Consider the following 13,237-nt stretch of genomic DNA (forward strand, 5'->3'; position numbering starts at 1 on the left):
AAGTTGTACAGTGCTTGAATAATACACCCTGGTATCACACCAAGCTGTCTAACAAACACAACAGTCCACAGTGTCACTCTCATGTTGGACCTCACCTACCAGTGAATACAACACAGTCTCTTTCTCTGGTCGAGTTACCACTGACAAACATGTCATGTCTACCAAAATAAAGGCACCAAAAAGACTTGCTTGGACAAAGGAGGAAAACCTGGTTTCATTATAACTCAGTAACTACACTACCTGCTGGAATCCTGGTTAAATCCTGTTTGAAAGTCTGAAAGTCCTCTGAATGAACCACCAAACCAACCCTGATCTTCTCCTCATGTGGATGTTCTGGTTCTTTACTGGTGGCTCGACCTCCTAATGACTTCAACATTAGATGATCTGTGGGTCTGTCACACATGTTGCTGTGAAACTGGGCTGAATAATGCTGTCTCTACTTCAGGGCCCGTATTCACAAAGACTTTTATCTTAATGTTAGGAGTACTCCTAAATCGGACTAAAAGTTTTTATGTGAGTCGTTTCTTAAAAGTAATTCACAAAGCTGCTGAGACCTACTTTTAGTTGTGAAAACACTGAACTCCTAAACTAGAAGTAACTCTCTGTTGCTATGGATGATGTCATTTTATAAGGACGCACTTAGAAGCGGTGACAACGGTGATTGGTTGTTGAGTGACAGGGCAGCCCATTAAAAAAAGTCATTTAGGCTACGCAATGCATGAAGGGAAAATAAGGAAATTGCCTACGAGCCCATGACAAAGCCTATGAAAAGATATTGGATAAAGAAATGTATTTATGAGGAGAATGAAGTGCCCCCCCCCAAACAAAAACGCTTCGGACAAAAATGACAAATTAGAAGATTGCGATGAAAAACGTGAATTGCCAATAAAAGCGGCATTTGCTCGAAAAGCTGCGTCAAACCACTCTCCATTAAAATTCGGGAATCGTGTGTTGATCCGAGCCATTTCGCAACAATGTCCAGTATATTGTAACAAGCGTCAAAGACAATTTGTGTATTGATGGAATGCAACTTTTTCCGATTGACAAAAGCCCTATTCGCACGGGACTAGTATAACCTGGGGACCTCCAGTAATCTGTAATAATTGCGGAGGTCGTCTGTGATCTTAATCCCATGCGAATGTCCGCAATTTAAAAATTCCACCGCAAATTACCTACCATATTTCACCAAACACAGAGGTCATTTGATAATATTAGTCCCGTGCAAATCGGCATCTCTGTGATTTGGGGTTGTTTTTTGTTTTTCTTAAGGTTTTTTGTGTTTTCCACACCTTTTTTCTGCCTTTTTCCCGGTCGAGAATTATGGAGGCTGCAGAGGGAATTATGAATGAAAGTTTTGACAGCATTTTGGGTGCAAATTCAGGAGGCTCATCAGAAGAGCAAAATCTCGAAAGATGATTAGATGGATTACATACATGGCAGCATGCGGTAAGGAAAATGTTTCCATCTTTCAACAGGCTCACCAGTTATTATATTAAAAATATCCATATCTAACTGTTGTGCTGCTCCAGCGATTGGATTGGATTGTTTCAGTTGATTGGGAACGTTATTGCGTCTCTCACCAACTCAACCACAACTTCAATCCCTTTGCGGTCCATCCAACATCGTTTTAATAATTCCCTGTCATTTAGCGTCTTCAAAACATTCGGCTGTTACCAGGTCTTAGCGAGTTAGGAGTCCTCTGGACTACTTCTAAGGTCTCCCAGACTTAGCTGCTACTTTTAGGCTTAAAATGTTTAGTGAATAACTCTTATTTTCAAAAATTAGGACTCCTAAAGTTACGACTGACACGCCCATTATTTTTAGGAGTTGCTCCTAAATTCGCCTGTTAGGAGCTACTTTTAGCCTTAAGATTCTTTGTGAATACGGGCCCAGGACTATAAAATCAGTCCATTGTTTTGTTTACAGACCATGAAAAGATGATCTACCCTTAAAATCCTCACAGCTACAGGTCTGTAACTCTCATTTCAAAGAAATCACCAACAAGTAAAACTATCAGCTGAAAGCTGTTACAAACTGCTGCCTTCAGTCTGTTAACCAGGAGGAAGAAGAAGAGGTGAAAATACAGATCTAAGAGGAGACGGAGAGATTCAGGGAGGAGCTGAGCTGTTACTGAACTATAGAAGAGAGAGGAACTTCCATATTCAGCAGAGTTCAATACACAAACCAGAAACATTACCTTTATTCAACATGCTGTCACTGGACTATTATGGGCTGTCTCTGATGTTTCTCTCTATTATAACAGGTAGGTTGCATTTTGCAGCATGTAAAATGTTTGAAAAATTCTTGACAGTATAAAACAGGTTTCTCTTCCTTTAGGTGTCAACTGTGAAGAACTCAGTCCAGTCAAGAATGAAGAGTCCAGTTTAGAAGACAGCACTGTTACTCTGTCCTACACATACTCCAAACAAGCAACTGCTGGAGATTATTTCTTCTGGTATCGACAATATCCAGGAAAACCACCAGAGTTCCTTATTTCTCACTTAGGAACAGGAGAAATATTAAAAAATCAAGACAATAGACTGTCTGCTGAAGTGAGTGGTGATAAAACCAAAATGCATCTGCAGATCTCCTCTGCTGCAGTGACAGACTCTGCTGTGTACTACTGTGCTGTGAGGCCCACAGTGACAGGAAACACCAAAACTCTGTACAAAAACCTTTGGAGCAAAGACAACACAATACTCCACAACATCCACTAGAGGGAGTCACACACTGTTAAACTGGTTTAAATCCTGGTTTGATGTGTTTGAAAAAACATCAGAATGAAACAAACAATGAATGAACAATAATTCAAAATATGTTTCTTGGATCAATAGAAGCAAAAATCATCTAAGATTGAACATTTTAGATGTCAGTTTTATATCACCAAATCCTGGTTGGATGTTTGTTAAAAAAAACACATTTGTAATCACAGAAAATATGAAATGTGATGTTTTACCTGAGTTTAGGATGAAAACTAAAATATATCATCTGTGTAACATTCTCACCACATATGAGACATTATTAATCAGTCATTAGAAGGGGAATCACCCCCATTGATTAAGTACTGTGGTGATGGACGGGCTGATGATGAGGTGAACTTGTAGGTTCAGTGAAGCAGCTGGTCTCACTTCTTCAGGATGATGAGTCCAGGCTCAGACAAGGTCTATCTGAGTCCACAGAGGAGACACACAGCATGTGTTCTCTGGTCTTGTTGTGTTCAGACAGGCTGCAGAGTTGGAATGCATGGAGCCAAAAAGTCTTCAAAAGTCAATGTTTACTTGATAAAAATAAGGAGGATTAGAAAATCAATAATGATTCTTCAAGCAAGCCTTTGCTTCTGGCTTTTAAGAATATTTGCAGTCGTTGTTAGCAGCATGTAGAAGACGGAGGGCTTCACCACCGAGAGCCTTAAAAGTGTGATGAGCAAAAGCCAAAAGTCAGGACAAGAAGACGAGCTGATAGTGACAAGAGACCATAAGACGGCATGTGTTAAAAGTTATGACCAGAACTCATCAGACAGCAGAGTGGAATCCTCTGAATTAACACAACACAGGCACAAAGAGTCTTTTGATTAAACCATCAAAATGTTGATGAAAGAACTTAGTTTCTTCGTATATTCCTGTGTTCAGTCCACTACAATCATCATGTAGAACATTTGAGCTGAACAGATGAAATGTAAATGAGATGTAAATGTAGAGAGTTCCTCAACAGATGATAAAGATGAAGGACCAATGATGTGAAGGCCCAGATCCATCAGAGTATCAATGTTCTTCCTCTCTCTCCTCCCCTCTCACTGCAGACATGAAACACTGGCTGAGAAACATCCTGATTCTGACTCTCTGGCTAGGTAACTCTTTAAACCTACTGATTGTTCTCCTTTAATCAATCATCTTTATTGATTCATCTCTTCCTCTGAATGTTCTCTTCTTCCTCAGAGTGTAAAGGAGCAGACAGAGTGATCCAGCCAACAGGAGATGTCATTGCTGCTGAAGGAGACACAGTTACACTGGACTGCACATTTGAGACCAGTGACACAAGTCCATATCTGTTCTGGTACATACAGGATAGTAACAACAGCCCTAAATTCATACTGAGCCGCATTCAACGGGATGAGGGGAACGTACCAGATGAGTTTAAGGAAAGATTTTCATCCACATTAGATTCCACCTCAAAATCAGGTCCATTGAAGATCCAGAAGCTTCAGCTGTCTGACTCTGCTGTGTACTACTGTGCTCTGCAGCCCACAGTGACAGGAAACACCAAAACTCTGTACAAAAACCTTTGGAGCAAAGACAACACAATACTCCACAACATCCACTAGAGGGAGTCACACACTGTTAAACTTCAGCAGGATTTGATGATACAGTCTGGGATGATAATGAGATGTAAAGCTTTAGAATTTATACCACTGACAATATATTCACTCTGAACATTGAAGTATATTTCACCAGGGCAGCACTGAAAACACTTTTGATGTTGAAATCAGATCTTTGACAAGATTAATCTATAAAGCATCATAGATGAATCTAATTTGTTGTTCGTCCAGATTCCTCTAGATTTCAATACTGAGTCAACAAGTTGTTATTTGATGTTTGTAAATCTACATCATGGTCTTGTTGTGTTGGACACCATCAGGCCTCAATGACTACCGACCACTGGCCCTCACATCTTACGTCATGAAGGTGCTGGAGAGACTGGTCTTGGCCCACCTGAGGCTGCATGTGAGATCCCTGCTAGACCCTCTGCAATTTGTTTACCAGCCCCACTTGGGAGTTGATGACGCTGTCATCTACCTGCTGCAACGAGCCCATACGCACCTAGATGGTGGTGGCAGCTCTGTGAGAATCACATTCTTTGATTTATCCAGTGCTGTTAACACCATCCAGCTACTGGGTGAGAATCTGCGGGTGATGGGTGTCGACACTTCCATTGTCTCCTGGATTACTGACTACCTGACAGGCAGGCCACAGTTTGTCCGTATGGGCAGTGTTCTGTCTGATGCGGTGGTCAGTGATACAGGAGCTCCACAGGGGACTGTACTGTCTCCTTTCCTGTTCACCTTATACACCACTGACTTTCAGTACAACACCGGGTCGTGTCACCTGCAGAAGTTTTCTGACGACTCGGCTGTTGTTGGTTGCATAAGTGAGGGACAGGAGGAGGAGTACTGGGCACTGGTGGACAACTTTGTGGAGTGGACTGGACAGAATCACCTGCAGCTGAACTTCACTTTGCGGCAATAGCTCAGTCCGTAGGGACTTGGCTTGGGGACTTGGAGGTCGCCAGTTCAAGTCCCACTTGGATTCATCCTGGCATGTGTTGCAGCCCGTTTGCTCATCTCCTCTACATTGTGTGTGTGTGTGCACGTGTCAAATACGAGTGATAAAAAGAATTTACCAAGTTAGGATTCAAATAAATGAATAAAATTATGGTGATTGATTTTAGGAAGAAGAGGAGGAGGGCTTCCCAACCTCTGTGCATTCTGGGAAGGGATGTGGAGGATTATAAGTACCTTGGTGTTACCATCAACCACAGACTGGACTGGAGATCTGACACTGAAGCTGTTTACAAGAAGGGGATGAGCAGAATTTACTTCCTGAGGAAGCTGAGATCCTTCAACGTGTGCAGCACGATGTTGGAGATCTTTTATCAGTCTGTGGTGGCCAGTGTACTTTTCTTTGCTGTGGTTTGTTGGGGAAGCAGCATTGGAGCCAGCGACACCAACAGACTCAATAAACTCATTAGGGAGGCTCTGCTCTGTGATTGGCTGTAAACAGGACACTCTGGAGGCTGTGGTGGAGAGGAGGACACTGACCGAAGGCTGCTTCAGCTTCGCTATCGTAACAACAGATAGAGGAAATCTTTCCTGCCACAAGCCATCACTCCACTCAGCAACTCTCTCACCTCTGCCTGACATAGAGATCTCTGATCTCACTACTGTTTTTGTTCAGTTTATAACATGCTTACATCTGCACATTCTAGGTTCTTGTAAGTCTATTTATCTATTTATATTCCCTGTGGTTCTATCATTGCACACTTATGTGTACATTTTGGTTCTGTCATTGCACATTCATAGAAATTGTTTACTTCTTGTACAGTTGTATAGATTATTATTGTTTATAGTTTGGTTTGCACTGTGTATATACATTGCATATACCTTGCTTTCTATTTATGTCATGTACAGAGCATTTTTCTTTTTCTTTCTTTTATTCTTGTGGACTGTTACGGCTCCCGCCGGCATCTGTCTGTAGTGTGTGTTTTTCTTTCAGCCAGAGTGAGCGCTCATATCGCCCCAAAGATCGAGTGGCTCCCGCACCCCATTGGCTCCGCATTCCTGGCGTGGCAGCGATGGATTGGCCAACACAGGCAGCGAGGACTTAAAAAGCCGATGCTGCCCGACGATGAGTGTGGATTGTTTTTGCCAACGCATCTACCTAGCTGAGACTCTGTGCAAATTGTACTGTGAGAAATTAACGTGTGAATAACTAAGAGTGTGTTTGTTTGGCTGAGTGCGGGAGTGCTTGTGAGTGTGCGTGTGCTCTGGGTAAAACCAGAGCAAGAGTGTCTGAGCTAAGGGAAGCAGTAGGTAGTGTTTTCTCCTGTGTTTGGTATTAGGTTAGGGAGGTAGGTTCAGCACTTGTCTTTTTGTTTCTTTTGTTTTCTGTAGGGATTATTAAGTTTCATGCTCCAGAGTTTAGATCGGTATTTTGTTTGTTATTTTAGGCCTGGGTTCACCCTGAAGCCACGCTTCATCACTATTGCACCTATCACTGTACATATTGCACCTGTTGTCCTGTAATAAATTGCATTCTTCTCTTAACTTACACCGTGTTCTGGTGTCGGTTATTTATGTTAGGCTCGGCTCCCTAGACCGAGCGTAACAGGACACACTACTGCTGTAACAAAATAATTTCCCAGACTGGGATCAATAAAGTAATTCTATTCTATTCTATTCTATTCTATTTTATTCTATTCAGAGACAGGTTGCGGAGTTTAGATGAATGGAGCCAAAAAGTCTTCAAAAGTCAAAATTAAATAGATAAAAAAATAAGGAGGATCACAAAATGAATGATGATTCATCAAGCAAGCATTTTTCTTCTGGCTTTTAAAAATCTTTGCAGTCATTTTTCTCAGTTCAGAGTTCATTCTGGAGCTTTGGGTTGTTCTCAGTAAAAAGTGAAAAACAGAAGCCCACATCCCTAAATGCTTGTCAGCTGTATGTCCAAGTAGGAGGGCTTCAACACGGAGAGCCCAAAAAGTGTGATGAGCAAAAGCCAAGTGTCAGGACAAGAGGACGAGCCAAAAAGAGAAAAGTGACCGTAAGACGGCGTGACTTGTAAAGTTTTATATTCTAGGGCTGTATCAAGTCATAAGTAAATCATACTGGTTAACATCAAATACACTCATGCTGTGCTGACAATTCATTATATCACTGTGTTAAAAGTTATTACCAGAACTCATCAGACAGCAGAGTGGAATCCTGCAAATTAACACAACACAGGCACAAAGAGACTTTTGATTAAACCATCAAAATGTTGATGAAAGAATTTAGTTTCTTCGTATATTCCTGTGTTCAATCCGCTACAATCATCATGAAGAACATTTGAGCTGAACAGTTGAAATGTAAATGAGATGTAAATGTAGAGAGTTCCTCAACAGATGATACAGATGAAGGACCAATGATGTGAAGGCCCAGATCCATCAGTGTATCAATGTTCTTCCTCTCTCTCCTCGCTCTCACTGCAGACATGAAACACTGGCTGAGAAACATCCTGATTCTGACTCTCTGGCAAGGTAACTCTTTAAACCTACTGATTGTTTTCCTTTAATCAATCATCTTTATTGATTCATCTCTTCCTCTGCATGTTCTCTTCTTGCTCAGAGTGTAAAGGAGCAGACAGAGTGATCCAGCCAACAGGAGATGTCATTGCTGCTGAAGGAGACACAATTACACTGGACTGCTCATTTGAGACCAGTGGAACAAATCCAACTTTGTTCTGGTACAAACAGGATGGAAACAACAACCCTAAATTCATACTGAGCTGCTCTCAGTTTGGTACAGTGAACACAGAGAAGAAATATGAGGAGAGATTTTCATCCAAAGTGAATTCTACCTCAAACTCAGTTCCACTGAAGATCCAGAAGCTTCAGCTGTCTGACTCTGCTGTGTACTACTGTGCTCTGCAGCCCACAGTGACAGGAAACACCAAAACTCTGTACAAAAACCTTTGGAGCAAAGACAACACAATACTCCACAACATCCACTAGAGGGAGTCACACACTGTTAAACTGCAGCAGGATGTGATGATACAGTCTGGAGTGTTTTCAATGATGATGAAATGATTTAAAAATCAAACTACTCACACTGAACATTCGACGGATTTTTGGCGATGTAACCATGGCAACACTCTTGCCATCATTTCCACTCTTACTGGGTTCATCAGATTTTAAAAGAAACTTAAGATTGAAAGAAAATGTTTTAAAATCAAATCTATTCAAGTGTAAAATCTCTTGAGGAGTCAGAATGCATTCAACATAGATGCTAACTGTGTTTGAACAACAAATAGAGCTGCTACGCAGCAAAGAAGAGCTGCTAACTGTGTTTCATTGTTTCTGAAACATGACAATGAACATCTATCCTGTTTTATTCTGAATAGATATAATATCTGAGAGCTGTGACTGATTAATAATCAGTCAGAAATGACTACTTGGGGATTTTTTTTGCTATCAACAAATTTGAACTGATGGAAATCAAGTTCTGCTGGACGGTTACTGCGTCAACAACGTCTTTACTTTAAACTCTGTCAAACAACAAATCCTCTGAGAACTGAGCTGAAAGCTGAGAATCGTCCTCCAGCATCGTCTTTTATAACTGATGAATATTGAAACGTCCACTAAAATCCAGATGTCAATGTTCTTACTTAGAATCTGAGAAATTAATGGCATTCAGCCTGGAATTGAAATATTACGTAAAACAACATATTGATAAAAAAACATGCAATAATTTTTGCAAACAAATGTGATGACCACAAAATAATGATCAACTGAAAAAAGAAAGAGAGAGATCGTTGAACTTTTGTCAGTTCCTCTCATGCTTTACTAAGTCTTTAAATATGACACAGCTGCAGGACTGCTAATGAAACAGGTTTAGATCAATTCCACCTTTTGTCATGTTACCGACAGTGATGCACAATACAGCTTTATCTGCCCACCCACTCTGACACACTGCTGTGAAACAAGAGAAGCAAAGCATGGAAGTTCTTAAACTGATCATGGCTAAAATAAAATATTAATATTAGTATTTCTTCGCTGTGTTTAAAGGATCTATTAAACAGCCTCCATGTTTCCAGAGTAAAGACTAAATGTTGAGGTGATCAAAGCTTCCTTCTCCTGTCACCTGCCTCGGTCTCACAGAGCTGTGAAGGACTGAAACTGGACATTCAGTCAACATTTCTCTGAACAGCTGGATTCACAAATCACCGGTTCAACTGAACTTTAGGAGGCAGATATTCTCTAAAAGGTTTTTCTTTGGTTCCACCCAATGACCTTCAACTGAACCAATGAGATGATTTCTGTCTCTGGAGCAGAAGTGTTTGAGAAACTAAAAGCACAATCAGCTTGATGTTGAGGAGAAGAGCTGACATCTGCTGTCTGTTTGACTTGAACTACTCTGAAGACATGTCGCTCTACCTCTTTATACTTTTCTCTCACTTTATAGGTAAGTGTTGGAACAGAGATCAAAGTCTCATTAACCTGCTGTCTGAACCACATATTTGGTCTCCTTTAATAACTACAGCTGTATCTGTGGACGGTAACAATATACACGATAGAAAAGAACATTTGGTTCATTAAAGAAGGTCTGCTGAGTCTCTTGATGTCAGAATGTTACAGACGACTAACATGAATAACACTCATTTTGCAGCGCTGGGTTCCATGAACAGCATAAAGCCAGAAAGAAGTGAAGAACGTGTTGAAGAGGGAAGAAACATCAGCCTGACCTGTAAATATGAGGGTGCTATCAACAATATCCAGTGGTACAGACAATACCAGAGATCCAGACCAGAGTTCCTTCTCTACATCACAGAGGGAGGAATCATTCATCCAACTGACTCTGAGTTCTCAGCTGACATCAACAAAGAAGACAAACGTGTGGATCTGAACATCATCTCTGCTGCAGTGACAGACTCTGCTGTGTACTACTGTGCTGTGAGGCCCACAGTGACAGGAAACACCAAAACTCTGTACAAAAACCTTTGGAGCAAAGACAACACAATACTCCACAACATCCACTAGAGGGAGTTACACACCATGAACCCATTACAGTCTGAGCCAGTGTCACTGGACTGATGACAAATACAACAAAACATCAACCAATAAAGATTCCACACAGAGCTGCTGTGACAACAGACAGAAATGGATTGGTTGAGTTGAAGTGTATAAATAATGTGAAGAGCTGATTGGCCCCGCCCATTTAGCCTCAACTCAACCAATGACATCATTCCTTCCTCATTGTGCTGCAGTGGAAGAACACTGCTCATCTGCTGTCTGTCTGGCTTTAATAAATCCAAAGACATGTTGCTTTACTTCTTTTTACTCTTCTGTCACTTTACAGGTGAGTTTTGGAACACAACAGGAATTTAAGTGTTGTTGAACCTGCTGCATTAACCACATATACACAACCTGGATTTCATCACTTTTCTCATGTCTTTGCTCTGACAGAGTCAATGCTCCTCATGTTTTCATCAGATTGACAAAATGGATGTTCATTGAATGATATTGTTTGTATTTGACTGTGAAGGAGCACAGAGTAACACTGTACACTTGATATTTTCCACTGTCTTCTCCTCTCAGCCTCATGAACAATGTTAGTCTAATGGCTTCATTTTCTACACTTTTTCCAGGACTAATAGCTGGAGACAGCATCTCTCCTGAAAAGATGAAGTCAGTGGAACAGAAGGACAATCTGTCACACTCAGATGTCAATATCAGACAAGATACGACGATATTTACCTTTACTGGTACAGACATCATTCTGACCTTCAGGCTCCTCGGTTTATACTCTGGAAAGGAGAGGGATCATGGAGGGGTCAGAAGTATATTCCTGATACTCGATATCAGTCTCAAACATCAGATACATCAACTACACTGACCATCAGAGAGCTAACCCTGGCAGACACAGCTCTCTACTACTGTGCTCTAGAAACACAGTGATACAAAGTGTAGAAGAGGCTGTACAAAAACCTGAACACAGATATCTGACTACTCTTCAAAGAGGAGGGAAGTGGTATTCAAACCACAGCTTCATATCAGATGGATTCTGCTAATTCCTGCTTTATCACAGTCACTGTGGTTACAGCTGTTAACACAGTGACTCCAAAACAACGATGAATTGTTTTACCTCTCTGGATGATGAGGACACACCTGCTGTCATTGAGTTATACTGCTAGTCATATATCACATTAACCACTTAATGAACGCCCCCATTTTAAGGTTCTTTTTCCAAAACGACACACTGAAATTAGAAGCATGACAGCTCCCAGATAGTTTGAGACTCAGGGATGTGCTTGGTACCATTGGAAAGGTAACACCCTCAAGTTTTTTTCTAAAAGTGTAAATGTGATTCTATGACATACTGACACAGAGTTATAGAGGTTGGAACACAGGTTTTGGTTTCCATCCAATTCAAATGTCAATAAACTGACTAAGATATAAGGGCTCAGGTATGTCTATGGACACAGCAGACACAATTAGGCCATAGCCACAGGTCTCAGCTTGCTACACTCAAAATTTGAAGTCAGAAGACTAAAAAACTGATTTGTCACAGTTTCTTTTTCTAAAGGCATGTCTGTGCATTTTGCTTGGGTCTTTTTTTTTCCAAGAGCGCCTACTGAGATTCAAAGGCTTATAACTTGAGAACCCCTTTACCTAGAAACATAATCTTGGTCTCAAATGAAAGCCAAGACCCTGGGGTTTTTTGCGTGTTCTTGCTCTTCTGGTCGAGGGCTCTTTCTAATGTTGTCATGGTGATTTTAGAGGGCTATTACATGGTCTGGAAATAACTTTTTTCCTTTGTGTTTGGGCTTAAATAATCATGACAGTCTCAGCTTTCCAACATTGAGTGTATATACTGTTAAGATCTGATGCTTAAAAGTATCAGCAAAAAAACTTTCGTTTTCATGAAGGGTGTTCGTTAGTGAAGGGTGTTCCTATGTTGGAACGGTGTTCCTTAAGGGGTTAAATAACATCATACATTTTCATTGCTTTCAGTAGAGTTCATGTCATGTGACCCATCGATGCAAAAGCAAATCCAAATTATATTACTATGACAAATCAACATTTTGTCATTTGACCTGGAAATAAATGATAAAACATGCTGAGTTTTCTAAAGACATTAAAAATAATAAATTTTAATAGAAAATATGACATGAACATTTTTATCCATAATCTTCACTAATAAGGTCAAGCCAGCAGGACGGTACTGAAAATAACATGAACCGTTTCAGTCAGACAGTAATTTATTGATGGACCCTGAGTGAAACCTCTGTGTTTCAGAGGTCAACTAACGTCCTCTGACTGCCAACACCGGGACAAACTGACGCCGCTGGATCCAGAGACAATGTCTGTCCAACATCCAACCTAAAACTAACTTCACTGGAATATATTAGATCCAGTCTATAAATTAAAGTATTTGTAACACATACAGTGGGGCAAAAAAATATTTAGTCAGCCACAAATTGTGCAAGTTCTCCCACTTAAGATGAGAGAGGCCTGTAATTTTCATCATAGGTATACCTCAACTATGAGAGACAGAATGAGAAAAAAAAAAAAAAAAAAAAAAAAAAAATCCTGAAAATCACATTGTCTGATTTTTAAAGAATTTATTTGCAAATTATGGTAGAAAATAAGTATTTGGTCAATAACAAAAGTTCATCTCAATACTTTGTTATATACCCTTTGTTGGCAATAATGTCAAACGTTTTCTGTAAGTCTTCACAAGGTTTTCACACACTGTTGCTGGTATTTTGGCCCATTCCTCCATGCAGATCTCCTCTAGAGCAGTGATGTTTTGGGGCTGTCGCTGGGCAACACGGACTTTCAACTACCTCCAAAGATTTTCTATGGGGTTGAGATCTGGAGACCGGCTAGGCCACTCCAGGACCTTGAAATGCTTCTTACGAAGCCACTCCTTCGTTGCCCGGGCGGTGTGTTTGGGATCATTGTCATGCTGAAAGACCCA

The 13,237-nt window shown here is 40.6% G+C and overlaps 1 gene segment (V, D, J or C); it reads left to right on the forward strand.

The window, feature by feature from the left end:
- Window positions 1-3,801: 3,801 nt before the first annotated feature.
- Window positions 3,802-7,317, forward strand: LOC115577781 (T cell receptor alpha variable 14/delta variable 4-like). The segment is given in 3 exon segments: window positions 3,802-3,847; window positions 3,936-4,231; window positions 7,231-7,317. Coding segments are annotated over 3 exon segments (429 nt in total).
- Window positions 7,318-13,237: the final 5,920 nt, after the last annotated feature.

This window comes from Sparus aurata, unplaced genomic scaffold (assembly GCF_900880675.1).
Source record: "Sparus aurata unplaced genomic scaffold, fSpaAur1.1, whole genome shotgun sequence".
In the NCBI taxonomy this organism is placed as follows: domain Eukaryota; kingdom Metazoa; phylum Chordata; class Actinopteri; order Spariformes; family Sparidae; genus Sparus; species Sparus aurata.